This window comes from Pipistrellus hanaki (assembly GCF_964339955.1).
Source record: "Pipistrellus hanaki genome assembly, chromosome: 2".
Taxonomy (NCBI): domain Eukaryota; kingdom Metazoa; phylum Chordata; class Mammalia; order Chiroptera; family Vespertilionidae; genus Pipistrellus; species Pipistrellus hanaki.
The window spans coordinates 192,339,777-192,364,850 of record NC_140504.1 but is presented as its reverse complement, the minus strand read 5'-3'; the positions used below and the strand labels follow the sequence as shown (position 1 = coordinate 192,364,850).

At 57.6% G+C, this 25,074-nt stretch overlaps 1 protein-coding gene across 2 annotated transcripts; it reads left to right on the top strand.

The window, feature by feature from the left end:
- The first annotated feature begins 840 nt into the window (after positions 1 to 840).
- On the top strand, positions 841 to 24,802 carry FBLIM1 (filamin binding LIM protein 1). 2 transcript variants are annotated; one of them, XM_084875362.1, is made up of 8 exons: positions 841 to 923; positions 4,695 to 4,965; positions 11,886 to 12,067; positions 13,403 to 13,520; positions 15,044 to 15,213; positions 17,133 to 17,311; positions 19,215 to 19,332; positions 23,254 to 24,802. In XM_084875362.1, the coding sequence occupies exons 2-8, from the start codon at positions 4,716 to 4,718 to the stop codon at positions 23,365 to 23,367; spliced, it is 1,131 nt and encodes a 376-aa protein (XP_084731488.1). In that variant the 5' UTR covers positions 841 to 923; positions 4,695 to 4,715; the 3' UTR covers positions 23,368 to 24,802. The 2 variants fall into 2 exon arrangements, with proteins under 2 accessions (XP_084731488.1, XP_084731489.1); XM_084875363.1 differs by lacking the exon at positions 841 to 923 and adding an exon at positions 1,118 to 1,223.
- Positions 24,803 to 25,074: the final 272 nt, after the last annotated feature.

Here is a 25,074-nt window from a genome sequence, read left to right as displayed (position 1 = left end):
TGCCTCTGAATCAGACCCAGATCCCCTTTCCCAGCAAAGCTCCCGGGGCCTCCAGGGACCCAGGCAGCCCATCCCGGCTCCATCTCCGGCCCCAGGGCCAGGCTCAGCTTCCCTTCCCCGCTGCATTATCTGCCCGCTCCGGTCTTGGGGGAGGCGTGCAGGAGGCGGGAGGGATGCGGTGCCAACTGGGCCTTCCTGCCGGGCCTCCTGGAGGGGCCTGCCCCCGGGGGCATTGGGCCCACCTGCTGAAGGGTCCCTACAGGTGGTGCCAGCTCAGGACAGCACGTTCGGGTGCCCACCCGGGGGCACCCTGTAAAGAAGCCCAGGCCCCCATGCACGCCCCCAGCATGAGTGCCCCCTCTGAGTTCTCCTCACTGCCACGGGCACCTTGGTCCTCAGCCTGACCCTGAGAGACAGGCAGCCGTACCCCGGCTTTACAGACAAAGAAACTGAGGCTCAGGAAGATGGGGTGACCGCCCAGGCCACCCCGGGGTGTAAGCACCCCTCCACCTCACTGGGCAGGTAGGGCCACCGGCCCAAGGGATCCAGGGAGGGGGAGGGGGAAGGGCAGGGGAGAGACCACTCGGGGTGCACACGGGACACGGGGTGGGCAGAAGGGGGTGCCCCGCCCCCTCCAGGCCCGGGCCCCGGGGAAGGAGGAGGGGTCCGGGAACAAAGGGAAGGGGAGAGGGCGGCGCGGGGCGAGGCCAGCCAGGTGGGGGGGCAGGTGGGGGGCTGCTTCCGCCCTGCGGCGCCCCGGCCCCCGCCCCCAAGCCTCACCTTTTATGGTCAGGCGGCCGGGCCGGGGCGGAGGGAGCCGGGGGGCGGGGAGGGCGGAGGGCGGGAGGCCCGGCGGCTGCGGGCTCGGCGGTGGCTGGGGCATCGGGTCGGATCGGAGCCGGCGGGAGGGAGCGGCGGCCCAGGTAAGCCGGGCGGGGCTGGGGGTCCCGCCCGCCGTCCTCCCGCCCCGGCTGCGCTGCGCCCCGGTGACAGCGGCAGCCCGGCCGGGGCGCACCCCGCCCCCGCCGGGACCCCGGACCCCGGACCCCGGCCCCAGCCCCGCTCCTGGGGGCCTGCGGGCGGGGGGGGGGGCTGTCCCTCCCTCCCGGGCCCTGGGTCACCTCCCGGTGGGGAGGGCTGTGCCCCGCGGGAGCCGGGCCGGCGGCGGGGGCGGCGGAAGCTCCGCACAAAGGAGCGCCCGTCCCGCACATGGAGCCTTAGAGGTTAGGGCGCCGGTGCCCGCTGCCCGCCCGGCGCCCGCGGGACGGCGTCGGTGTCCGGGCTCCGGGCGCCGGGCCGGGCAGGGAGGGAGGGCGCGGGCTGCCCCTCCCGGGGCCTTGGTCCTCGCCCCCCTCCCCCCCCCAGGCAGGGAAGGGCGATCCCGGGCCCCCCCAAGGTGTGTGCATGTGGGCCTGGGTCGCCCCCCCCCCCCAGCCCCCATGCGAGGGCCCCGGGAAGAGCTGGGCAGTGCCTGGATCCGGGCTCTTCGTAAACTGGGAGCTAAGTCCTGGCCCCCCACCCCCCATCAGGAGCCCAGCCCCGGGGCCCTCCCCCTCCCGGCTGAATAGCCAGCCGTCCTCTGGCCGGCCCTCAGGACCGGGGACCGGGTCTGGAGCGCCTCCCTCTTACCCACTCGGTCGGCCACCCGTTAGGGCACACCTCACTCATTAGTCCCACATTGGGAAACCCGGGCCCAGAGAGGTTCGGTGACCTGCTCAGCGTCACCCAGCAGGAAGGAGGGGGGCCTGGTGAGCCCGGCGCTGGGTGCGTCCTCCCCTTTCTTGGGGTGGTAGGGAGGGAGGGGGACCCCTATCCAGGCTGCTGGGACCCCTGCAGGGCTGAGGGGTGCGGTGCCTCCCCACCGCCAGCTGAGTGTAATGCTGAACCAAGCGCAGAACAAAGCTCAGAGGGGGTTCCGGAGTTTGGGGAGGGGGTGCGCAGGAGGACACAGGAGGGGGCACTACCTGGAGGCCCTGCCCCCGCCCCGGGCTGCAGCCTCGCCCAGGCTGGGAGGCTGGGAGGCTGGCTGGCTGGATCTCAGCCTCCTTCCTTCCTCTTGACAGGAAATGACTTTCCTTCCCTTTGTTCCCACTTTCTCCGCTTACCCAACTGGATCTCTGCCGAGAGGGAGGGTGGGGTGGAGGGTCTCTGGGCAGCTGGCTGGGACGCTGCCCACAGGGAGCTTTCACACAGGTACCCCCCCCCCCCCCCCGCTCCTCCCCCGCCCCGCCAAGGGCGAGGGGGGGGGCCGAGGGACTGGAGCTGAGGGAGCCTTCTACTGGGGCCTGGCTGGCCCCGCTGCCCTGGCTTTGCAATTCCCCAGCTGGGCCCCCTCCCCTGGGGCCTGGAGTCCCTGCAGAAACCGCAGAGTGTGTGTGTGTGGGGGGGGGTGGGGGGGAGTGCCCAGCTGTGAACATCTGGCCTCGGGAGGACGTAAGCCTTAGATGATTTCTGAGAAACCAGCAGATCCAGCTTCCTGGGGTGGAGTGGGGGTCAGCGGAGGGTGGGAAGGAGGCAGAGGGCGGCCTCAGCGGGCTCTGGGACAGCCCAGAAGGCACTGGCCTCAAGACAGTTGGTCCGGGTTGGGCCATTCTGGGCTGAGAACGGGCCTGAGAGTTTGGGGGCCCCGTGACGTCCAGGAAAGAAAAGGGCGTGTCAGGCCCATCTGCACAGCGGGGGGCGGACGGACAGACGGGGTGGATGTGTGAGAACTGGGGAGTTGAGGCACAGGGCACTGGGCACAGGGGCTGGCACACAGCGGGCACTTTATCCGCCGGCGCCCTGTTGTCATTTCTTGGGTGGAAATCTCAGATGCCCTCTGGAAGTTGTTTATAAACATAGACAGTGGGTTTGTAGAAAAGTATAAAAGCGAAGACCCTGACAGCCACTGTAAGCATATACACTCCCCAGCAGCCCATACAGAGCAAGAAGCAAAAGAGAAGCACTTGAAAGAAGTTGAAGGTTTCTTCACGTTCTGGTTTACTTTTTGGGACAGATGTGTTATTATCAGGCTGATCGATACATTTTAACCAAACACGTAAACCAGTTTACGAGCATATGGTATTGTTTTCGTTATGTCAGGCACCAGGATGGCCCACAGTGACCAGCTGGATTTATGCTGAGGGAGGCCTTTGGGTGGCCACTTGGGCTCCGTGGCCGCCATTAGGGCCCCTCGATGCCCATGCCCTGCCCACCCAGCCCCACTTCCCACTTCTCTTCTCGAAGTTTGCTCTCTGGGTCCCCGTTTTCTCTCCTCCCCATGAACCTGTGGGCTGGGCTTTGAGGCCTTGTCAGGGTGACCCAGCTGGAGAGAGAGAGAGAGAGAGAGAAAGGGCACGTTCCCCCATGGTGCCAAGTGCAGCCCCAGAGCTGGGTGTGGTTGATTTGCCAGCCTAGAGCCTCAGCTCAGCCCTGGCCCCGGAGGCCACTGTCTGCAGAAACCCCCTGAGAAATGAAACTCGGGCTCCCCCGGTCGGGTGCCGCCTGCTCCCAGGTCCCAGGTCCGTGCTTTGGTGCCTATGCCGGGCGCGGACTCGGCTGATGGCACTGCGGTCACGTAGGGACGGGACGGGGCGGGGAGGGAGGGGCGTGGTGACAGGGAGCCAGCGGCCGGTGATGGGCTGTCGGCCCTGTGGGAGCAGACGGCTGCCCGGGGGAGCGGAGGTTTGAGCGGGGCCTCTGAGGAAAGCGGGAATCACCTTGTGGCGGGGACACTGCCAGGCGGGGAAGGAGAGAGTCGAGGAGGGGGAGTGGCCCAGGTGGTCAAAAAGAGGTTGAGGCCAGGGGGAGCGGGGGCTTTGTCTCCAAGGTGGCAGGGAGCCACGGAAGGCTTTTGGGTGGAGGAGAAACAGCCTCAGACGCTGGAGAGGTGACTCCAGGGGCACCTGCGTGTTGGGAGTGGGACAGGGCGCTGTGAGTCCAGCGGCAGAATCAGGCTTTGACCGAATACGGGGCCTGCAGGTGGGGAAGAGGGTCCTGGCTTGTGGGTTGGACGGGAGAGGGCAGCGGAGCCAAGTGGCCAAGAACATGGGCTCTGGGTTCAAGTCCCGGTTCTGCCGCTGCAGCCCCTGAACAGGTGACTCTTCACCTCCAGGTGGAAGGCAGGGCTCCTCCCCCGTGAGGTGGGGCTCCAGCAGTGCCCCTCCCCCAGCAGCCGGGGGGGATTGATGAGTGAATGGGCAGAAGCGCTTAAGGCACAGAGTGGGTCTCGGTCTGATGGTTCTGTCCCTGCCCTCTGGGGACCAGCCCTGATGCTCTGAGCAGGTCAGGCTGGCTCCCTCCCCCAGAGGAGCTGGCCTGGGCCTTGGGGACCCCCCGGGAAGGGCGGTAACCTGGGGGGTGGCCCGGGGCTGGGAGGCAGTCAGCCTGAGGAGCTGCTGCCTCCTCACTCCTCATTGGAGGAAAGTGAGTCATCCTGAGTGAGCAGGGCCGGGCTGCCCTTTGCCCCCCAGATGTGTAGGTTCCGGGGAGGGGCAGTGGAGACTTGGGTCCCACCCTGTAGCGGAGTCACTGGTGAGCACCTGCCCTCCCCCAAGGACATCCCGGCCCCTCCTTAGCCGGCTGGGCTGCCTGGTGCCTGGGCTGCCTGGTGCGCCGGGGTGGCCGGCCATCTTGCTGGGGGAGGAAGGCCCCAGGGAGGGGTCGTGTCCAGGTGGAGGTGCCTGTGCCCTGAGCCCACGTTCCGTTCCCCCCAGCCCTGCCCCCGGAGCCAGGCGATGGCCTCCCAGCCCGAGAAGCGGGTCGCCTCGTCCGTCTTCATCACCCTGGCCCCCCCACGTCGCGGTGAGGCCGTGGCTGAGGACGTGAGGCGGGCGGCCTGCGAGGCCCGGCCCGGCCGCCCCTGGGAGCCGCCTGCCGCCACGAAGGCCCCCGGAGCCAGCCCGGCGGGGAGGCCCGGCCCCTGGACACCGGCCGGCAGGGCCGCCGCCTCGGTGCCAGCTGCCCCCGCTCCGCTGTCCAACGGAGGTAAGACCGGAGGCTGGGCGGGAGGGGACCCGGTCACAGGTGCACTGACGTGGGGGAGAGGGCAGGCTCTGAGATCATTCATTCATTCATCGAGCACCTGCTATGTGCCAGGCAGACTCCGAAACCCATCGGCCTGGGTTTGAATCCTGGCTCCTCCACTGCTTGGGATGTGAAGTCAGCAAGCCACTGAATCTCTCTTCCCCAGCTCCCTGCCTGTGACACAGGGATGTGACAGCACCGCCCTCACAGGCTTGTGGTGAGGACTAGCTGAGCTGATACATACGTGTAGCCCGTCACCTGTCACAGAGAAAGTGTCAGATACTAAAAGAGCGTTAGCCGTTGTTACTATTCTGGGCCAGACACTTGGGGACATGAATAAAGAGACCAAGCTGTCAGCAGGCATGAAACTCTTTATGTCCTAGTGGGGAACACGGATCATAAAAACGCAAGTGCTATAAAGGAATAAAATGCGTGAAGAGGTGAGGAGGTGTAGCTTTTTACGGGGCGGTCAGAATGGAGTCTCCGAGGAGGTGGTATTCAGCTAAGGCTTAAGTGACAGGGTGGAGTGGGGGTTGGGGGCGGGGGGCGCGGGGAGAGGAGAGCTTGAAGGACAGTGGGGACAGCAAGTGCAAAGGCCCTGAGCAGGGATGGGTTTGGCAGGCAGGAGGATCTGAAAGGTGAGGATGTTCTCTGGGCCTCTGCTGTTCTCTCTCGCTCTCTCTCTCTCTCTCTCTAAATATATTTTATTGATTTTTTTACAGAGAGGAAGGGAGTGAGATAGAGAGTTAGAAATATCGACGAGAGAGAAACATCCATCAGCTGCCTTCTACACACCCCTCACTGGAGATGTGCCCACAACCAAGGAACATGCCCTTGACCGGAATCGAACCTGGGACTCTTGAGTTCACAGGCCGACGCTCTATCCACTGAGCCAAACCGGTTAGGGCTCTGCTGTTCTCCTGCTGCGTGATCTTAGACAAGCTGTCTCCCCCTTGGTGTCCTTCTCTGGAAATGAAAACGTGGTCGTGTGTGTGACGCGTCCATCGCAGAGCGGGTGCTTGGTCAAGGACCGTCTTTTTCCCCCGGGCCCGGTCTGAGCTGCCCTGGCAGCAGCGATGAAGGATGACAAGCCGGGGCCCGAGGCAGGGGGCGGCTCCTTCGCGGTCAGGGCACCAGCTGGAACAAGGAGGAGTCATTTCCATTTCCCAGGGGCCAGCTGAGCCCCTCAGGATCCCCAGTGCCTGGCCAGGCATCCTGGGCAGCCATCACCATGGAAACCACGCGGAGACCAATAGGAGGTGCCAATTACAGGAGGCCAGAAAGGGGCAGAGAAGGGGCCACACGAGTACACACGGGAGTACGTGGACATCCATGTATTGTAGCATGTGTCTTCACTGGGATGCAGCCTCCTGCACTGATCTTTCCATCCCAACCACACAGCCTAACCACACATTCTTGGTCTCCTATTAGCAGAACCAGGACTGTGGTGACCCAGATGCACGCATCAGGACATGTGATCCAATGGGGAAAATATATATATATATCCCTTATGAGTAGGAGAGGGAGCTCAAGAAATATAATTTAGCCGAAACCGGTTTGGCTCAGTGGATAGAGCATCGGTCTGTGGACTAAAAGGTCCCAGGTTCTATTCCGGTCAAGGGCATGTACCTTGGTTGCGGGCACATCCCCAGTGGGGGGTGTGCAGGGGGCGACTGGTCGATGTTTCTCTCTCATCGATGTTTCTAACTCTCTCTCTCTCTAACTCTTCCTCTCTGTAAAAAATCAATAAAATATATATTTTAAAAAAAGAAAGAAATATAATTTATAGTTTTGGCCTGCAGACTGAAGGGTCCTGGGTTTGATTCCAGTCAAGGGCACGCACCTCGCTCGCAGGCTCGATCCCCAGCCCTGGTCAGGGCACGTGTGGGAAGCCCCCGCTCGATGTGTCTCTCTCACATCAATGTTTCTCTCTGTCTCTCCCCCTCCCTTCCACTCTCTCTAAAAAATCAGTGGGAAGATATTCTCGGGTGAGGATTAAGAAAGACAGAAATATCCCTTAGATGCCACATTTTCCTGAACATTCCCATGGGTTATGGGGATTACAGGGAGAAGATCCGGGAGTGTGAGGACAAAACCAGGCCTTCCCCAGGAAGGGAGGAGTTGGTAGCAGGGAAGAAGGAAGTGGGTGCGGGGCAGGGGGAGGGGGGTTCCCAGGGACTGCTCAGCCACCGTGTTTGCTGTTTGGGTGGCCTTGGGGTTCAGCCTGGCAGGTGTGAGGGAAGTTCTAAGGAAGTTCTAAGTTGGTCATGAGTTGGGTCTGACTACGGCTGCTTCCAGCCACGTCCACAGGCAGTCATCTGGTGTCCCCGCAGGAATCCGCCCGCATTTCTGCAGCCCTTTCATCCTGACAAGCCCCACCCTCCCTCCTTCCTCCCCTCCTCAGACTCCTATTCCTGAGTCCGTTTTCCTCTGGGCTTCTCTTAGGAAGGCTGCTGCCCCTCCTCCTGCTCTCTGCCCCCTTCCTGCACTCCTGCGTTGGGCCTCGGGCCTCTCCTGCATTCCTGCCCCTCCAGGACTGTCCACTTCCTGGCCTGTTGTCTGGACCCTGAGGCAGGTCCTGGGAGGGGCTTCGGCATTCCTACTGGGTCTCCCATCCAGCTCCCGCTGCTGACTCACCTGGGGTCAGCTCACCAGCTCACGTCAGGCCCGCTCAAGGCTCTCACACTTTAGCAACCTCAGCCTCTCCGGGGCCTGTTCCAGCAGCCGCCGGGCCCCACCCGGGTGGCTCTGACTCAGCAGGTGGGTGGCTCTGACTCAGCAGGTCTGCCGTGGGGCCCAGGAATTTACGTTTCTGACGCGTTTCCAGGTAATGCTGAGCTCTGGTCAGGGGCCGCACTTGGAGAACTGTGGTTTGAAGAAGAGCAGTTCTGAGTGTGGCCTCTGAACCGGCAGCCTGGGGAGCTCTGCAGGATGTAAATTCTGGGAGCGGACCCCTCACCTGCTGGGTCAGGAGCTCCGGGGTGACGCCCAGCCCCCTGCAGTGGAACAAGCCCCCCTGAGCCGAAACCGGTTTGGCTCAGTGGATAGAGCGTTGGCCTGCGGACTGAAAGGTCCCAGGTTCGATTCTGGTCAAGGGCATGTACCTTGGTTGCGGGCCCATCCCCAGTAGGAGGTGTGCAAGAGGCAGCTGATCGATGATTCTTTCTCATCGATGTTTCTAACTCTCTCCCTCTCTCCTCCTCTCTGCAAAAAATCAATAAAATATATTTTTAAAAAAACACAAAAAAAAAGAACAAGTCCCCCTGAGTCTAGTGGGGTACTCACGGGGCTGGAACAAGCTTCCCCTCTGTCCAGTCCCCTCAGCTCTTGGGACAATTGGATACAGACACATTACCTGCATCCAGTGGATGGAAACCCGGAGCCGGGAGGGGAGCCAGTGAATCGGCAGAGAATGGACCGAGCCCAGGTCTTTACGGGCAGGCAGCGCCCTGGGTGCTTTCCCTCTTTTCCATGAGTGTCTCAGGCAGGGCACAGGGCGGCCCGCCTCGCTGGGGTTGGTCTGCCTTGTGCCTCTGAGACGGGAAGTGGGTGGAGTGCCTCCAAGTCCCTTCTCCCAGGACTTTTTTAATATATATTTTTTATCGATTTCAGAGAGGGAGAGCAAGAGAAACATTAATGATGAGAATAATTGATCAGCTGCCTCCTGCACGCCCCCTACTGGGGAGTCAAGCGCACAACATGGTCATGTGCCCTTAACTGGAATGGAACCCAGGATGCTTCAGTCTGCAGGCTGATGCTCTATCCACTGAGCCAAACCAGCTCGGGCAGTGGTCAGCAAACTGTGGCCCATGAGCCACATGCAGCTCTCGAGCTGCGGTTTACTGCTCTGTGGACTAATGAGTTTGCCAACCATTGGACTAGACTGAATGTTACCGTGTAGTTGGAAGCTGTGAGGATTAGGCAATTGTGGCATACTATGTGCAAAGAAGGTAAAGGGTAGTATATGACAGTGGTTGGCAAACTCATTAGTCAACAGAGCAGCAAACCGCGGCTTGCAAGCCACATGTGGCTCCAGAGCTGCAGTTTGCCAACCACGGAGCTAGGGCATTAAAAAATATTTTTATTGATTTTGGAGAGGAAGGGGGAGAGAGAAACATCAATGATGAGAGAGAATCACTGATCAGCTGCTTCCTACACATCCCCATTGGGGATCAAGCCACAACCCAGGCATGTGCCCTTGGCCAGAATCAAAGCCGGGACCCTTCAGTCTGCAGGCCAATGCTCTATCCACTGAGCCAAACCAGCTAGGGCCACTTTTTTTTTTTTTTTTAGAAAAGAAGAGAGACAGACAGAGAGAAAGATGGATCGGTTGCCTTTGCACCCCGACTGGGGATTGAACAGCAGCCTGGGTGTGTGCCCTGACCCTGAATTGAACCTGCCACTTTTCGGTGTGTGAGATGGATGATGCTCCGATCAGCTGAGCTGCACCGTCAGGGCCGGGACACTTCCTAGTTCTCACCCTGTAGGGCAGTGGCAGGATCTTCATGGGCATGTCCAGCGGCCCCACACCACAGCTTCCCTCCTGGGCCGGTCCCCTCTTCAGGGTGGCCTGGAGGGTGGGAGTTCCTGGGAGTCGGGATTGCCAGATCAGGAGGGCCTGGGGCTGAGACGGGAGCTCCGTGATCTGCCAGCCCCTCCTCCCTCCCTGCCAGGAGCCCGGGAAAGGCTGTGCCATGGACAGGACCACGCCCCCATGCCACTCCTGTCCCGTGTGTCCGTGTGTTTGCTGTTGGTTAGGGTGTGCGTGTGTGTTTAATGAGACTTTCAAACATGCACAGAGGTGGAGAGAGCAGTACAAGGAACCCTGTGCACTCCACGTCCTGTTTCAACAAGAGCTAAGACTTTGCCATTTTTGCGGTATCGGTCCCTTTCTTTCCTTTTCCGAAGTATTTTAGAGGAAACTCCAGTGAGCGGGTCATTTCAGCCCCCACTCTTCAGGATGCAGCCTTTATTTATTTATTTATTTATTTATTTTTCCATAATCAGGAAGCCAAACAAAATCGGCCAGAATGCCTCTGATTACCTAGCACACCATCCATCATTAATTTGCCCGGATTGTCATAAAATGCCCTTTCGCTGTGGGACTGCAGTGGAATGAAGGCGTTACACGGGGTCTTTTGAGCTGTATCATGTAGTGGGATTTTTAGCTTTTCCTCGCCTGCAAAATGAGAATTAAATGAGAGTTCATGCTCTGCATCAGGACCCAACAAGGTCTGTGCAAATGCTGTCCCGTAAAAATAACGTGTGCCCGGCCGGTGTGGCTCAGGGAATGAGCTTCGACCTGTGAACCTGGAGGTCACGGTTTCATTCCTGGTCGGGGCACATGTCCCGGTTGTGGGTTCACTGCCCAGTGTAGGGCGTGCAGGAGGCAGCCAATCAATAACTCTCTCATCACTGATGTTTCCATCTCTCCCTCTTCTTTCCTCTGTGAAATCAATAAAAATATTTTTTTCTTTCTCTTTAAATTTTTTAAAAAATATATTTTATTGATTTTGTACAGAGAAGAAGGGAGAGAGATAGAGAGCTAGAAACATCGATGAGAGAGAGTCATTGATCAGCTGCCTCCTGCACACCCCCTACTGGGGATATGCCCGCAACCAAGGTACATGCCCTTGACCGGAATCGAACCCGGGACCCTTCAGTCCCCAAGCCAACGCTCTATCCATTGAGCCAAACCGGTCTCGGCTCTCTTTAAATTTTTTTAAATAAAAATATTTTTTAAAATACATAGACTAATATATTGTGAATTACAAATGTAAGCATCAGATGTAATTTAAAATTTTCTAGGATCCACGTTGAAAAAAAAATAGAAGAATTAAGTGATATTACTTTTCATAATAGATATTATGCAACTCAATATACAAAGATTGTCATTTCAGCTTGGGATCATCGTGAAGGTGATGAGGTAGTTTACATTCTGTCCTGAGTCCCCCAGCCCATCGGCCCCTGTGGCTGGAGGCAACCTCATAGGACAGGACAAGTGTACACACTATGTGGTCCTTTCCTCTAGAATCTCTTAATTCTAAAGCTCTCTCCCTCTTTCTCCTCGCCCCCACCCCCACTGGGGGTCAGGAGGGAAGCTACGGTGTGGGTGTGAGCCTCGCTGCCCCAGGTGCTGCTGGTCCAGGAGCCAGTGTGAGAACCACAGCCTTTGGGGCTGGTGTTGCTTGTATCCCCACAAGGGCCTTCTCACAGGGATTTGGGGCACACTGGCACCCAGGTTGCGGGGGAGGGGGAGGGGGAGCGCTGCTTTGACAGCTGCTGTTCTCAGCCTGTGCCACGTGCCAAGCCCTTGCCTGCATCAGCTCATCGTTTTCATAACCACCTGGGCAGCTGATACCCATTTCCCAGCTGAGCAAACTGAGACCCGGAGAGACTAGTCTTCTGCCGGAGGACACATCGCATCCAGCCAGTGGCAGAGTCAGAGATGGACCCCAGGCCAGGGTGCCCTGGACCTGAGCCCTCAGCCAGCCCTGGACCTGAGCCCTCAGTTTGCACGCCCCCAGGCCGCTGTGCCCTGGACCTGAGCCCTCAGCTTGCACACCCCCAGGCCGCGGTGCCCTGGACCTGAGCCCTCAGCCTGCACACCCCCAGGCCGGGGTGCCCCTGGACCTGAGCCCTCAGCCTGCACGCCCCCAGGCCGTGGTGCCCCTGGACCTGAGCCCTCAGCCAGCCCTGGACCTGAGCCCTCAGCCTGCACGCCCCCAGGCCGCGGTGCCCTGGACCTGAGCCCTCAGCTTGCACGCCCCCAGGCCGGGGTGCCCTGGACCTGAGCCCTCAGCCTGCACGCCCCCAGGCCGGGGTGCCCCTGGACTTGAGCCCTCAGCCTGCACGCTGTAAGACTCCCCCTCCGCTTGCAGGCCGCTCTCTCCCGCCGCCTCCTCGGGACAGCGAGGATACTCTCCCGGACCTGGACCTGCTCCCGCCGCCGCCCCCACCAGCATACCCGCCGCCCCCTGACGAGGAGCCGCCAGCCCCGGGGGCTGAGCTCATCTCTGACTTCGAGCAGCTACACCTGCCCCCACCCCCACCCCCATCACAGGTAGGCCGACCCCTGATCGCCGGCGGAGCCCCTCGGGCCAGGGAGGGAGGGTCTGAGCTTTCTGGGCCTCTAGGGCTTTTAAGCCTGGAGATCGATCCGTTCTCCTGTTTGAGGACAGTCCCTCTCTGAAGCTGTTTGAGGCTGTAAAGCTGATTGTGCACCCCTTTTCCCCTCCAGCTCCCCCTTCAGCTCTGAGACGTTCCCCTGGGTCTAACCCACATCATCCCTTATGCTAGATATGAAGCCCATTTTATATATATATATATACATATACATATACATATACATATACATATACATATACATACACATACACATACACACACATATATATATATATATATATATATATATATATATATATATATATATATATATGTGTGCCGAAACCGGTTTGGCTCAGTGGATAGAGCATCGGTCCTCGGACTGAAAAGTCCCAGGTTCGATTCCGGTCAAGGGCATGTACCTTGGTTGCGGGCACATCCCCAGTAGGGGGTGTGCAGGGGGCAGCTGGTCGATGTTTTCTCATAGATGTTTCTAATTCTCTATCCCTTTCCCTTCCTCTCTGTAAGAAATAAAAAAATATATATTAAAAAATAATTAAATATATATATATATATGAATAATTTCAGAGAGGAAGGGAGGAGCGAGGTAGAAACATCAATGAGGAGTGATAGTCATTGACTGGCTGCCTCCTGCACACCCCCACTGGGGACTGAGCCTACAACCTAGGCATACGCCCCAACTGGGAATCGAACTGGTGACCTGATTCCTGGGTGGACGCTCACTGCTGAGCCACACCTGGCTGGGCTGAAGCCCACTTTCATTTTTTGTATAATTCTTTATTGTTGAAAGTATTACATATGTGTCCACCGCCCGCTGACCCCTCCAGCCCGCTCCCGTCCCCCTGGCCTTCAGCACCTGCTGTCTGTCCGTGGGCCGTGCACATGTGCTCACAGGCCTTTGGCTGATCACCTTCCTCCCTCCCCGCCTCCCTGAGGCTCCGCACTCCGGTCCAGGTGAAACCCGTTTTCAATCCTCCGCCTTCCACAGAAGTGGGAGGGGCTCCGGGCAGGGAAAACCCTGCTTCCAGGAGCTTCCTTAGGAGGAGGAGGAGGTGGCTTCACTGGTCAGGGGCCCTGGGCTCCCGCCGCCACTGCAGCCTTCCTGCTGAGCGGCCTGAGCAGGGTCACAGCTCCTCTGGGCCTCGCTTCCTCCTCTGCTCCATGGGGCTCCTGGTGCCGGAGCCGCCCGACCAGGAGCGAAACTGAGAGGGCGTGTGGGGTCCCCCCTGGGTGACTTCTCTCCGGCCCCCCACCCCCTGTGTCCCCACAGGTCCCGGCAGAGGGGCCTCCGTCCCAGCCCAGGCCCAGTCGACTCAGGCCCGCCCAGGAGGAGCTGCCGCCGCCCCCAGAGGAGCCGGTTGGCTTCCCGGAGAGAGAGGCGTCCACCGGTAAGGGCACAGGGCTGGGGGGTTCTGGGGGGCCCTCAGGGGCTGGCCTGGGCTTCCATGTGGGAACTAGGACAGCAGGGACCACGGGTGTCTTCCCCAGCTCACGGTTCACTAAGGGCCTTATAGTTTCTTTATTGCCTGAACTGATTCTCCTTTAGCACTGAAACCCGCTTAACACGGATCACCAGGTTTGCTCTGAGAGCAGAAACACCTTGAATTTTTTTCGCTCTTTAATTGTTTGAGTACAGAACACCCTCCCCTCGGACAAAATAGAAAGCACCAAGGGGACACAGTGCACTCTTCCCTCGGCCCCATCCCCGCATCACCCTGTTTCCTTCCCGACAGCCTCTGGGGTTAACATCGTCCCCAGCTGTCTTTTATGTGTATGTGAGCAAACACAGATATGTATCCACTCCTCTCCCCGCCCCCCCCAATTTTCCCACAAATGGGAGCAAACTCCACGCTGCTCTGCATGTTCTTTCCTTCGGGCATCTTCGAGCTCATTCCATATCAGAACATAGCGTGGCTCCTTGCTCTTTTTCTCAGCTGCATAGTATTCCTCGGTGTGGCCCTACTGTGTGCATTGACCCAGTTGCCAATGAGCAGGCGCCGAGGTGGCTTCTTGCTGTGAAAAATTAGGCCGAGATGCATTGTCCTGCACATGGGTCATTTTGCCTGTGTGCACATTTGTGAAATCAATTCCTGGAAGAGAGAGTTCTGTGGCCAGAGGGGGGTGCATTTGTAACTTGGATATTTTTGTCAAATTGCCCTTTATGGTCGGGCTGGTCTACGCTCGCCGGCAGGTCTGCATGACCGCGTGCCTGCAGCCTCTCCGGCACCATGTGGAGCTCATTCTATAAACAGTGTTCAGTGCTTACCGCGTACCAAAAGGCCTTCGCCACACCAAGGTCCTACACCACTTCTCCTCTGGTTTCCTTCTAATGTTCTTGGTCTCGTTTTCCACCCCCTCCACACATCTGGAATGATCTGGGTGTGAGGTGTCGTGAGGGAGGCCTCCCCACACGTTAATTTTTTTGCCGATGATAACCCAGCTGTCCTGACACTGCATCTCTCTCCAAAGGCCCTTCATGTTGCTTTCTTTCTTTTTCTTTTTCTTTCTTTCGTTCTTTCTTTCTTTTTTTTTTTAATACATTTTATTGATTTTTTACAGAGAGGAAGGGAGAGGGATAGAGAGCTAGAAACATCAATGAGAGAGAAACATCGATCAGTTGCCTCCTGCACATCCCCTACTGGGGATGTGCCCACAACCAAGGTACATGCCCTTGACCGGAATTGAACCTGGGACCTTTCAGTCCGCAGGCTGACGCTCTATCCACTGAGCCAAACTGATTTTGGCCGTATTGCTTTCTGTTGATCCTCATGACCCTCCCCAGGAAACCAGGTCACACTAGGGCCCCCGGGGGCTGGAGGCAGAAACCGGGCACTCTGGGCATGTGCTGGGTGGTGACGGGCACAGTGCCCCCAGGCTGGGCATGTCATGGCCTGTGTCTCTCCCACCCCAGACGTCTGTGCCTTCTGCCACAAGACCGTGTCCCCCCGAGAGCTGGCTGTGGAGGCCATGAAGAGGCAGTACCACGCCCAGTGCTTCACGTGCCGCACCTGCCGCCGCCAGCTGGCCGGGCAGAGCTTCTACCAGAAGGATGGGAGGCCCCTCTGTGAACCCTGCTACCAGGTAACCTCCTTCTCCTCCCCGCCTCCCCCCACACACACAGCAGCTCCCCAGGTGCCAGGCACTGAGCCAGGCGCTCGGGAGATGTTACACTGAGTGGCTAGATTATTATGATCTCTGGTTGCTCAATGTATATCCTATATAATAAAAGGCTAATATGTAAATTGTTCCCTCTACCAGGAGTTCGGCCAGCAGGTAGGCCGGTCAACTGCCTATGTCCCCTTCCCCTGGCCAGGATGGCTGGACCCCACCCATGCATGAATTCATGCACCAGGCCTCTAATTAATATATATCTCCTACCTAATAAAATAGTAATATGCAAATTGACCCACACACCCACTATGCCCAAATCACACCCACCAGCCAATCAGGGTGAGTATGCAAATTAACCCACCCAAGATGGTGCTTAATTTGCATATCAAGACAGCATAGAAAGAAGCCAGGCGCTGCAGTAAGGAGTGAAGCTGCAGAGAAGCAAGCAGGCGGGGTGGGGAGACCGCAGCAGGAAGCCCTATTGCAGGAATCTTCCTGCCACAGGCTACTAGTATACATACACACACACACACACACACACACACACACAGAGTGGCCAGATGATTGTGCATTCAGAGATCATCATAATCTGCCACTCAGTGTATATTATTTCATTCACAACAACCCTGGGCGGTAGGCACTACTGACTCATTTCACAGATGGGGAAGCTGAGGCTCGGAGAGGGGGGAGGAGCCGAGGCGTATTACTTTCCTGTGACTCATGTCACATCACCACGAACTTGGTGACGCCAAACAGCACACATGTACCCTGTTCCCGTTCCAGAGGTCAGAAGTCCACAACCCGTTTTACTGAGTCAGAACCAAAGTGTTGAGCTCTACCCCGACACCCACCCAAAACTCGAGGGGAGAATCCATTTCCTGGCCCTTTCCAGCCTCGTCTAACTCTGCATTCCTGGCATTCCTCGGTTCCTCTGTCCACTTTCAAAGTCAGTAGGGAGGCATCTTGCTTCAGTATCCTATTTCCTGTGTCAGATCTCCCTCGGGCTCCGCTCACAGGGACTTCATAGCTTTTAGGGTCCATCTGGATGACGCCGATGCTCTCCCCGTCTCGGGGGCCTCCCCTCGGTCACACTGCCTCAAGGTAGTCACAGGTTCCGGGTGAAGACCTGGCTGTCTTTGGGGTCATCACTCACCTCTCGCACCGGGTCACACTCCCGACGCTGGTGGAGCTGGGGTTCTACCCCAGGCCCATCTGGTCCTGGGGCCCGCTTGTGGTCTTGCTGCTCTTACCTAGAGCCATGGGGTGGGTTCTGATGCAGATGTAAAGACCAGATACAGTCTGGGAGCCCTGGTTTGGGAGCCAAGGTATTGGAATTGCTGGCTCCGCGGTGGGGTGTGGGGTGCACACCACGCACAGACGCCTCACCTGGATATCCGGAGGCCTTCCTTGTCCTCCTGAATTGGCAGCACCCGGTGACCTGCATATATGCATAAAAGACCCCAACAGCTGTTCCTAAAAGTGGAGCATGGGATTTGACCGAGCTTCCGGGTGGCCAAAGGGAAAAGGGAAAGTGTTTCAAGGTTCATGTCACCCGTTTCTCTCGGCACTCCTTTCCCTGACTCTGAGGTTGGAGAGAAGTTTCTCCTGTGGGTCCTCGTGGACACTGGTCTCGGCATTTCCTAACAGCAACACACGCCGCCCTCGCCTCATGGCAGGATTCCTCTCTGGAAGCCAGGCACCAGGCCAGGCGCGGTCCATTTCAGGGAGCAGTGGAGGTGTGGGGCAGTAGTGAGGTCACTCGCATGGATCTGAGCTTCCTCTCCCGTACCCCCGGCCTCCTGGGTCAGCCTCAGAGCGGGCGCGAAGCCCCTGTGGCGTTCAGTGGGCACGCGGGTGGCATGGCTCTGAGGCCGGGCCCTCTGCCCCAGGACACCCTGGAGAAGTGCGGCAGGTGCGGCGAGGTGGTCCGCGAACACATCATCCGGGCCCTGGGCCGGGCCTTCCACCCGGCCTGCTTCACCTGCGTGGCCTGCGCCCGGTGCATCGGGGATGAGAACTTCGCGCTGGACAGCCAGAACGAGGTGTACTGCCTGGACGACTTCTACCGGTGCGTGCGAGGGGGCTCTGGGCTCTGGGTGGGCGGGGAAGACAGGGTGGGACTCGGGCAGAACCGCAGAGCTGAGCCTGAGTCCTGGGTTTCCTGCAGAAACCAGGTCTGCCTGGTCCACACCCTCTATCTAGCCAGGTACCTGATGGCAGCTACCTTTTATTTTTTATATTTTATTGATTTTTTACAGAGAAGAGGGGAGAGAGAGAGAGAGCCAGAAACATCGATCAGCTGCCTCCTGCACACCCCCCCACTGGCGATGTGCCCGCAACCAAGGTACATGCCCCTGACCGGAATCGAACCCGGGACCCTTCAGTCCACAGGCTGACGCTCTATCCACTGAGCCAAACCGGTTTCGGCTGATTGCAGCTACTTTTTATAAAAATATATTTTTATTGATTTTAGGAAGGGAGAGGGAAAGAGAGAGAGAGAAAGATCATTGATGAGAGAGAACCATCGATAAACTGCCTCCTGCACACCCCCCACTGGAGATAGAGCTCACAATCCTCTGACCGGAATCGAACCCGGGACCCTTCAGTCCGCAGGCCGACGCTCTATTCACTCAGCCACACCAGCCAGGGCTGCAGCTACCTTTTTGAGCACCTACACTGTGCCGGGCACTGCACTTGGGTTAGGCCAGGGGTCGGCGAACTGCGGCTCACGAGCCACATGCGGCTCTTTGGCCCCTTGAGTGTAGCCAAATCTTCCACAAAATACCACGTGCTGGCGCACACATACAGTGCGATTGAGACTTCGTGGCCCAGGCGCAGAAGTCGGTTTTCGGCCTGGGCGAGTCTATTTTGAAGAAGTGGCGTTAGAACACTCAAGGGGCCAAAGAGCCGCGTGTGGCTGGTGAGCCGCAGTTTGCCGACCATTGGGTTAGGCCGTTTCATCCTCAAAGCTAATATAGTAGTAAATTAAGAAAGCTTAATTGAGTCAGGCCACGAAGTACACTTACATCCCTTCCTGTGGGGCAGGTACTATTAGGGTTCCTTTTCACCGCATGTGGAAACTGAGGCACGCCGCAGTGCCCAAGGCCTCCCAGCGGGGGAGTATGGGAGCTGCTGCAAACTCCTGTCAACCTGAATTTGGGGCCTTGCCCTCCACCTCCAGGTCACAGCGCCTCCCTCAGAGCTGGAGCCCTAAGAAGCAGCGGCGTGGCTCAGTGGTTGAGTGTCAATCTATAAACCAGGAGGTCAGGGTTCGATTCCCAGTCAGGGAACATGCTGGGCCTGCGGGCTCCATCCCCAGTAGGGGGCGTGCAAGAGGCAACCGATGAGTGATTCTCATCATTGATGTTTCTATCTCTCCCTGTTCTCTCTGAAATCCATAATAACATTAATTTGGCTCGGTGAATGGAGCGTAGACCTGCGGACTGAAGGGTCCCAGGTTCGATTCCGGTCAAGGGCATGTACCTTGGTTGTGGGCACATTCCCCAGTAGAGGGTGTGCAGGAGGCAGCTGGCCGATGTTTCTGACTCTATCACTCTCCCTTCCTCTCTGTAAAAAAAAATCAATAAAATATATTAAATAAGTAAGTAAACAAATAGAAGAAAGAAAGGAGAGAAGAAAAAGTAGCGTCCTATAATACAAGACAGATGAAATGGGCCCCCGCCCGCCCCCCACCCACACCCCCACCTCACGTGAGAAGTCTGCTTTCTCCAACGCTGCCGTTCCCAGTCACTTCCTTGCCTCGGCTAATTACACCCTGGGAAGCCGGGCTAATTGCGTCTCTCCGCCCGCTCCCGCCGGGAGAAACAGGCATTGCGGTTGCACTCCAGGTGCAGTCACATAGCAACAGGTCTGAAATAGCACCGGGAGCGGAGTGAGAGCCAGCCCCGTCCTGGCGGCTAATTTCTGTGGTTGGCGCCAGCTCCTCCCAGCGCGGGCTCCTCTCCCTCCAGGAAATTCGCCCCTGTGTGCAGCATCTGTGAGAATCCCATCATCCCCCGGGACGGGAAGGACGCCTTCAAGATCGAGTGCATGGGAAGGAACTTCCATGAGAACTGCTACAGGTGCGAGGTGAGTAGAGCCGTGACTGAATGATGCTGCGGGTCCCGGTCGCCACCGCCCGGGCCCTGGGCTGGGACAGGCCAGGGTCCCGCTCGGCTCTCCAATGGCCTCCTGCCCAATAGCAGAAATAAGTAAGGATGGAAATAAGCGCTAGCTGGTTTGGCTCAGTGAGTAGAGTGTTGGCCTGCGGACTAAAGGGTCCCCGGTTTGATTCCAGCCTGGATTGTGGACTCAATCCCCAGTAAGGGGTGTGGAGAAGGAAGCCGACCAATGATTCTCTCTCATCATTGATGTTTCTTACTCTCTCCCTTCCTCTCTGAAATCAATCTCTCTCTCTCTCTCTCTCTCTCTCTCTCTCTCTCTCTATATATATATATATATATATATATATATATATATATATATATATATATATATATTTTTTTTTTTTTTTCTTTTTTTTTTTTTTTTAAAGAATGGAAGTAGTTACAAATAGGGTCTATTAATCAAAACTCTTTGGATTAATGATAGAAACTAAACCTGCTTTCCACAAGAAAGGGGACTATGGGCCCAGCTGTGGTGGCTCAGTGGTTGAGTTTTGACCCATGAACCAAGAGGTCATAGGTTCAATTCCTGGTCAGGGCGCATGCCCGGGTTACAGGCTTGATCCCCAAAAGGGGGCCCGTAAGAGGCTGCCAACTAATGTTTCTCTCTCACAAATGTTTCTGTCTCTCTATCTCCCATCCCCTCTCCCTAAAATCAATAAAAACCCAACCAGTGTTGCTCAGTGGTTGAGCTTTGACCCATGAACTAAGGTCACTAGTTTGATTCCTGGGTTGTGGGCTGGATCCCCACTAGGGGTTGTGCAGGAGGCAGCCAATCAATGATTCTCTCTCATCATTGATGTTTCTATCGATCTCTTCCTCTCCCTTCCTCTCTGAAATAAATAAAAATGTATTAAAAAAATTAAACACACATAAATAAATAAATTAGAGCGGGGACTATAAAGGCAGCGACGGAGTCTAACCAGGGTGGTGGCAGCAGAGGTGCAGCGTACGGCGGGTCTTGCGGGATAAGCGTCTGTCAGCTATTCAGAGAAAAGGACGCCCAGAAAGAGGCCAGGCCTGTGGACACCCACTTTGGCATGAACAGGCCTGAAGGATCCAGCAAGTGGGAGTTGCGGGCTGCGTCTGGCGTGCTGCGTGTGGGAGGTGTGGTCAGGGGGCAGGACAGGACCCGCGCTCCAGGCTGAGGAGGCTGGGTCTCGGGCTGCAGGCAGGGAGGGGGCTGAGGCGGAAGGCTGGCTGGAAGCTGGTGCAGGCGTCCCGGCGAGACGTGCCCCCACTCAGAAACGCTGAAGCTCTGCCGATCCCATCGTGACGTCTTCATGTCTGAACACGGGTGTAAATTTTCATCCCCCTCCCCCCGGGCCCTGCAGATTATATAGTCCGTCCTGTTGGGAGTCTCTAGGAGTCCTCCCTACCTCCCACGGTCACCTCCACGTCCCTGAGGGGTCTGTCGTCTCTGGGGATGGCGAAGACGGTAGCAGCTTCTATGGGTGTCACCTGAGTGGGCGCTCCCCGGGCACACCTCTCCTCAGCCAGTGAGGAATTCTGATTCATGCAGATAAAGGGACCGAGAGGCTGTGTGCACGGAGTGTGACCAGGGAGCTTGGTCCGGAAGTTGACGGGTTGCTTCATCATCGTGTTGTCTCTGCTGCTTAGAGTCCAAAGTCCCACTGATAACGCATCTTGAAGGAAGGATGAGGAAAGTCGAGAGCTGTTATCGCCCCCACAGCCCTCCTAAGGTCCAGGGTGGATTCGCATTTCCCGGTTAGTGAGCACACAGCCCCTCCCTGCATGGCCTTGGTCAGCGTGGCAGAGGCTGCAGGGTGTCCCGGCTGCTGCAAAACCTCAGTGTGGACTCGAGCAGTTGCGTTTCCGATGGGAAGGCTCAGACCATGGCGGCCTGGAGCTGACCGGGGTGCGATTTCTCTGTTCCCATTCCTTTCTTTTTTTTTTTTTTTTAAATATATTTTTATTGATTTTGTACAGAGAGGAAGGGAGAGAGATAGAGAGTTAGAAACATCGATGAGAGAGAGTCATCGATCAGCTGCCTCTTGCACACCCCCTACTGGGGATGTGTCTGCAACCAAGGTACATGCCCTTGACCGGAATCGAACCCGGGACCCTTCAGTCCCCAAGCCGACGCTCTATCCATTGAGCCAAACCGGTCTCGGCTGTTCCCATTCCTTTCGTCAGCCCTGTCCAATGTGGTCCCGTTGCTTATTTCCATTGCTGGGAGGGGAACAATACTTTTGTGCCTAGGTCATATTTCTTTTTCTTTTTAAAAAAATATATTTTATTGATTTTTTTACAGAGAGGAAGAGAGAGGGATAGAGAGTTAGAAACATCAATGAGAGAGAAATACCGATCAGCTGCCTCCTGCACAACCCCTACTGGGGATGTGCCCACAACCAAGGTACATGCCCTTGACCGGAATCGAACCTGGGACCTTTTAGTCCACAGGCCGACGCTCTATCCACTGAGCCAAACCGGTTTCGGCTGGGCCATATTTTTTCATTCATAAAGTGTTTTTGTGGACATCGCCTTATTTAATCAGCTATGACGATCCTGCGAGATGGGAGTTATTGTCTCTATTTAGGAGGCTGAGAAAAGTTCCAATCCAGCCCGCTGTCTGCCGCCCCACAGCTCCTTCCCGGGCCGTGTGACTCGGTCCCAGAGGAGATGTTTCCTCACCGGATTCTAATTTAGAAGAGGTCACATGTGCCCCTTTGGCACTGATGCTCTCAGAACGCCACGCCAGCGGCAGGCGGGAATAGCCAGGCTCCGGCATTGAATAGTCCTTGGGAGGCGCCAGGTGCAGTGGCAGAAAAGAGACGCACGAGGGCGCCCTCTGCTGGCCTTGCTGGGTCCGAATGGCACCCTGTGCCCACAGTTGTCTCTGTGGAGACCAACGGATAATGCAGCTTCCAGAGGAAGCCAGCCATGCCCTGACCGAGGCCGCGGGCATTCCTCGTCCCCAGTATTGCTCCCAGCATGTGCCCTGGGGCAGCTCGGATGAGGTCGGGGCTTGCGAGAGGGGTGGACTGAGCAGGCTGGGCTCCAAACGCCCATCTTCCTGGTCTGGCATCCTTTGGTGATTTAAAAAATTGGGATTTTATTTATTTTTTTAATTATATTTTACTGATTTTTTACAGAGAAGAAGGGAGAGGGATATAGAGCTAGAAACATCAATGAGAAAGAATCATCAACCAGCTGCCTCCTGCACACCCCCTACTGGGGATGTGCCCACAACCAACGTACATGCCCTTGACTGGAATCGAACCTGGGACCTTTCAGCCTGCAGGCCGACGCTCTATCCACTGAGCCAAACCAGTTTCGGCAAAAATTGGGATTTTAACGTGTGTGCCAGTGCTGAAGCTGTGCAGGAGGTGGAGCGGTGAAAAGCCCTCTGGACCCTGAGTCTGGGACCTGAGGCAAGCCCCACCCTCCCTGGGCCTCAGTTTCCCCACCTGTGAGGTGAAGGCCGGGACTGGGTGTACTCACTCACTCAGAGCTGTTTATGGTGAGCGCTCGGTGCGCCAGGCTCTGGTCCGGGCGGGATCCAGCAGGAAGTAGGATCACTACCTCGTAGAGGTTACATCCTAAAGGGCTGCTGGGTAGTGCCTAAGCCCCTTCCAGCTCTTTTCGTAACCCCTCAAGGGACGTCTCCCTGTGTCCTCAGCTGTCGCCTCGGTTGATGCTGCTCCCATCACTCACAGCCCCTTGTCCTCCCTGACGGAGACCCGGCAGCCCAGGCGTGCTGGGGGACAGGAAGGAGGAGCTGTCACTCAGTGCATCTCCCGGGCAGGGGCGGGGTGAGTGCTCCCTGGGGAGGCCCCGGGCCGCCTCCGGCCTGGGCCCACCCGCCGGTCTCTCGCCCCCACAGGACTGCAGGATCCTCTTGTCCGTGGAGCCCACGGACCAAGGCTGCTACCCGCTGAACAACCGTCTCTTCTGCAAGCCGTGCCACGTGAAGCGGAGCGCTGCGGGGTGCTGCTGAGAGCACCCACTGCGAGCCCGGGTCAGGGTCCCTTCCCCGACTCAGTTTCCCTTCCTGGCCTGCTCTTGCACAGTTTCCTCCCGAGCCCCTCCAGGGACCGGCCCGTCGCGTCTGGGATGCAGGGCTGGGCCGCCTGCCCCGGCCCCGCCTCCTCCCGGCTCGGCGGTGGGTGGCTGCACACGGTGCCCCTCGGACTCTCACTCTTCCTTCCATCCTCTGGGCGCAGGGCGAATACACCATGAGCATCGCACCGGGTACTTGCGCCCGAGGCTCTGGTTGCTCTTGTGTGCCGGCCTTGACCTCCCCGTTTCCAGGAGTGAGTTGGGGCCAGTTTCAGGCGGCACCCTGGGTCCCTCAGCAATGACACTTTAGATGTCCCTGAAGGGGGCAGTTGCAGAAAAGAGACGCACGAGGGCGCCCTCTGCTGGCCGTGTGAGTAAAACTCTAAGGTTCCTTAAAAAGCGCTTTTTAAAAAATTTAAATGATGGGAAACATTCTTTGGATTTTTTTTGGGGGGGTGGCGGGGTGTTATATCTTAACAGGAAATGTCTCCCATTTGTTCATAAATGTACGAGGATGGGACCCGGCGGTGTGTGGCCGTGGACTTCCCCGCCGGGGGACACAGGGCCCAGGCCCAGCCGTGAACTAGGACAGGGGCAGGAGGAGAGGCTGACATGTGCTGACACCCAAGGACGTTGACCACGCCCCACCCTGCCGCCTGGGGTTCCTGTGGGCGAGACAGCTGACGCTGACTGGGCACCTGTTTGCCAGGGAACAGGGTGCAGGTGCTCTGGGTGTCCCTCCTGCAGCCTTGACTGGGGCTGTGCACCCCACACACCCACACTCCTCAGGACAGTGCCGGGCGGGGGGTGCCCCTGCAGCCCCTTGGTTATCTCCCCAAGTCCCCCTGGGACCCTGCCTCCAGGCTGCCCTGTGACCACTGCCTCTTCGAGGCCACTCCCAGAAGATCCTGCTTCCCTTTCAGGGACAATCACTTCTGTTGCTTTGTAACGCAGAGGCGTTTTGTAGGACGTGAGCAGGTTAAGATGTTGCTTTGCTCTGTGGAGTCTGGATGCACCACAGGCTCCTGTGAGGCCGCCCCGGCTCCTGGCTCCCGGCTCCCGGCTCCCAGCTCCCAGCACTTGTCTGTGAGCCTCTTGGGGGCTTCAGAGCTGTGCCAGCTTCCTGCATGAAGCCTGGAGGAGGGGGTCCCAGACTCCAGGGCTGCACACACCACCTCCTCACGGTCATGATCAGAGACCTCGTATCCTCTCCTGTCCTTAATATTCTCTTCAAATCAACATACTACTTTTTTATTTTTTACTCCCAGCTTTAGTCTTGTGCTAAACAATATATCCACGCAGTCACCTGTTGATGTGCTAGTTCTGTGTTTTTCCTATTCTACATGGAAATAAATGCATAACTGTTAGAAGTCCGTCCGTGTTCCGTCTAAGGTCTCGCCCAGCTGGACACAAACCCTGGGACAGTGGAAGTAGCCCTGGGACAGTGCTCACTGGGGGACAGTGCTTGCGGGGGCGCGCGGGTAAGTTCGTCCTTCCCCGCAGAGTGGGGCTCGGCTCAGCAGGTCGGGGGGCTCACGCCCGGCAAGGGAGACACGCACCAGGCAACTCCCGGCGTGTTGCTCCCGGACACGGGCTGCCTGAGGGGGGGAGGAGGGGCCTGGCTGCAGGGTGTCCAGGGTGGAGC

Bases quoted from the DNA above. Each gene is read 5' to 3' on its own strand.
- FBLIM1 (XM_084875362.1), top strand. From the start codon at position 4,716: ATGGCCTCCCAGCCCGAGAAGCGGGTCGCCTCGTCCGTCTTCATCACC. The intron at 4,966-11,885 runs GTAAGACCGGAG...CTCCGCTTGCAG, and splicing joins CGCTCCGCTGTCCAACGGAG to GCCGCTCTCTCCCGCCGCCT. The intron at 12,068-13,402 runs GTAGGCCGACCC...GTGTCCCCACAG, and splicing joins CACCCCCACCCCCATCACAG to GTCCCGGCAGAGGGGCCTCC.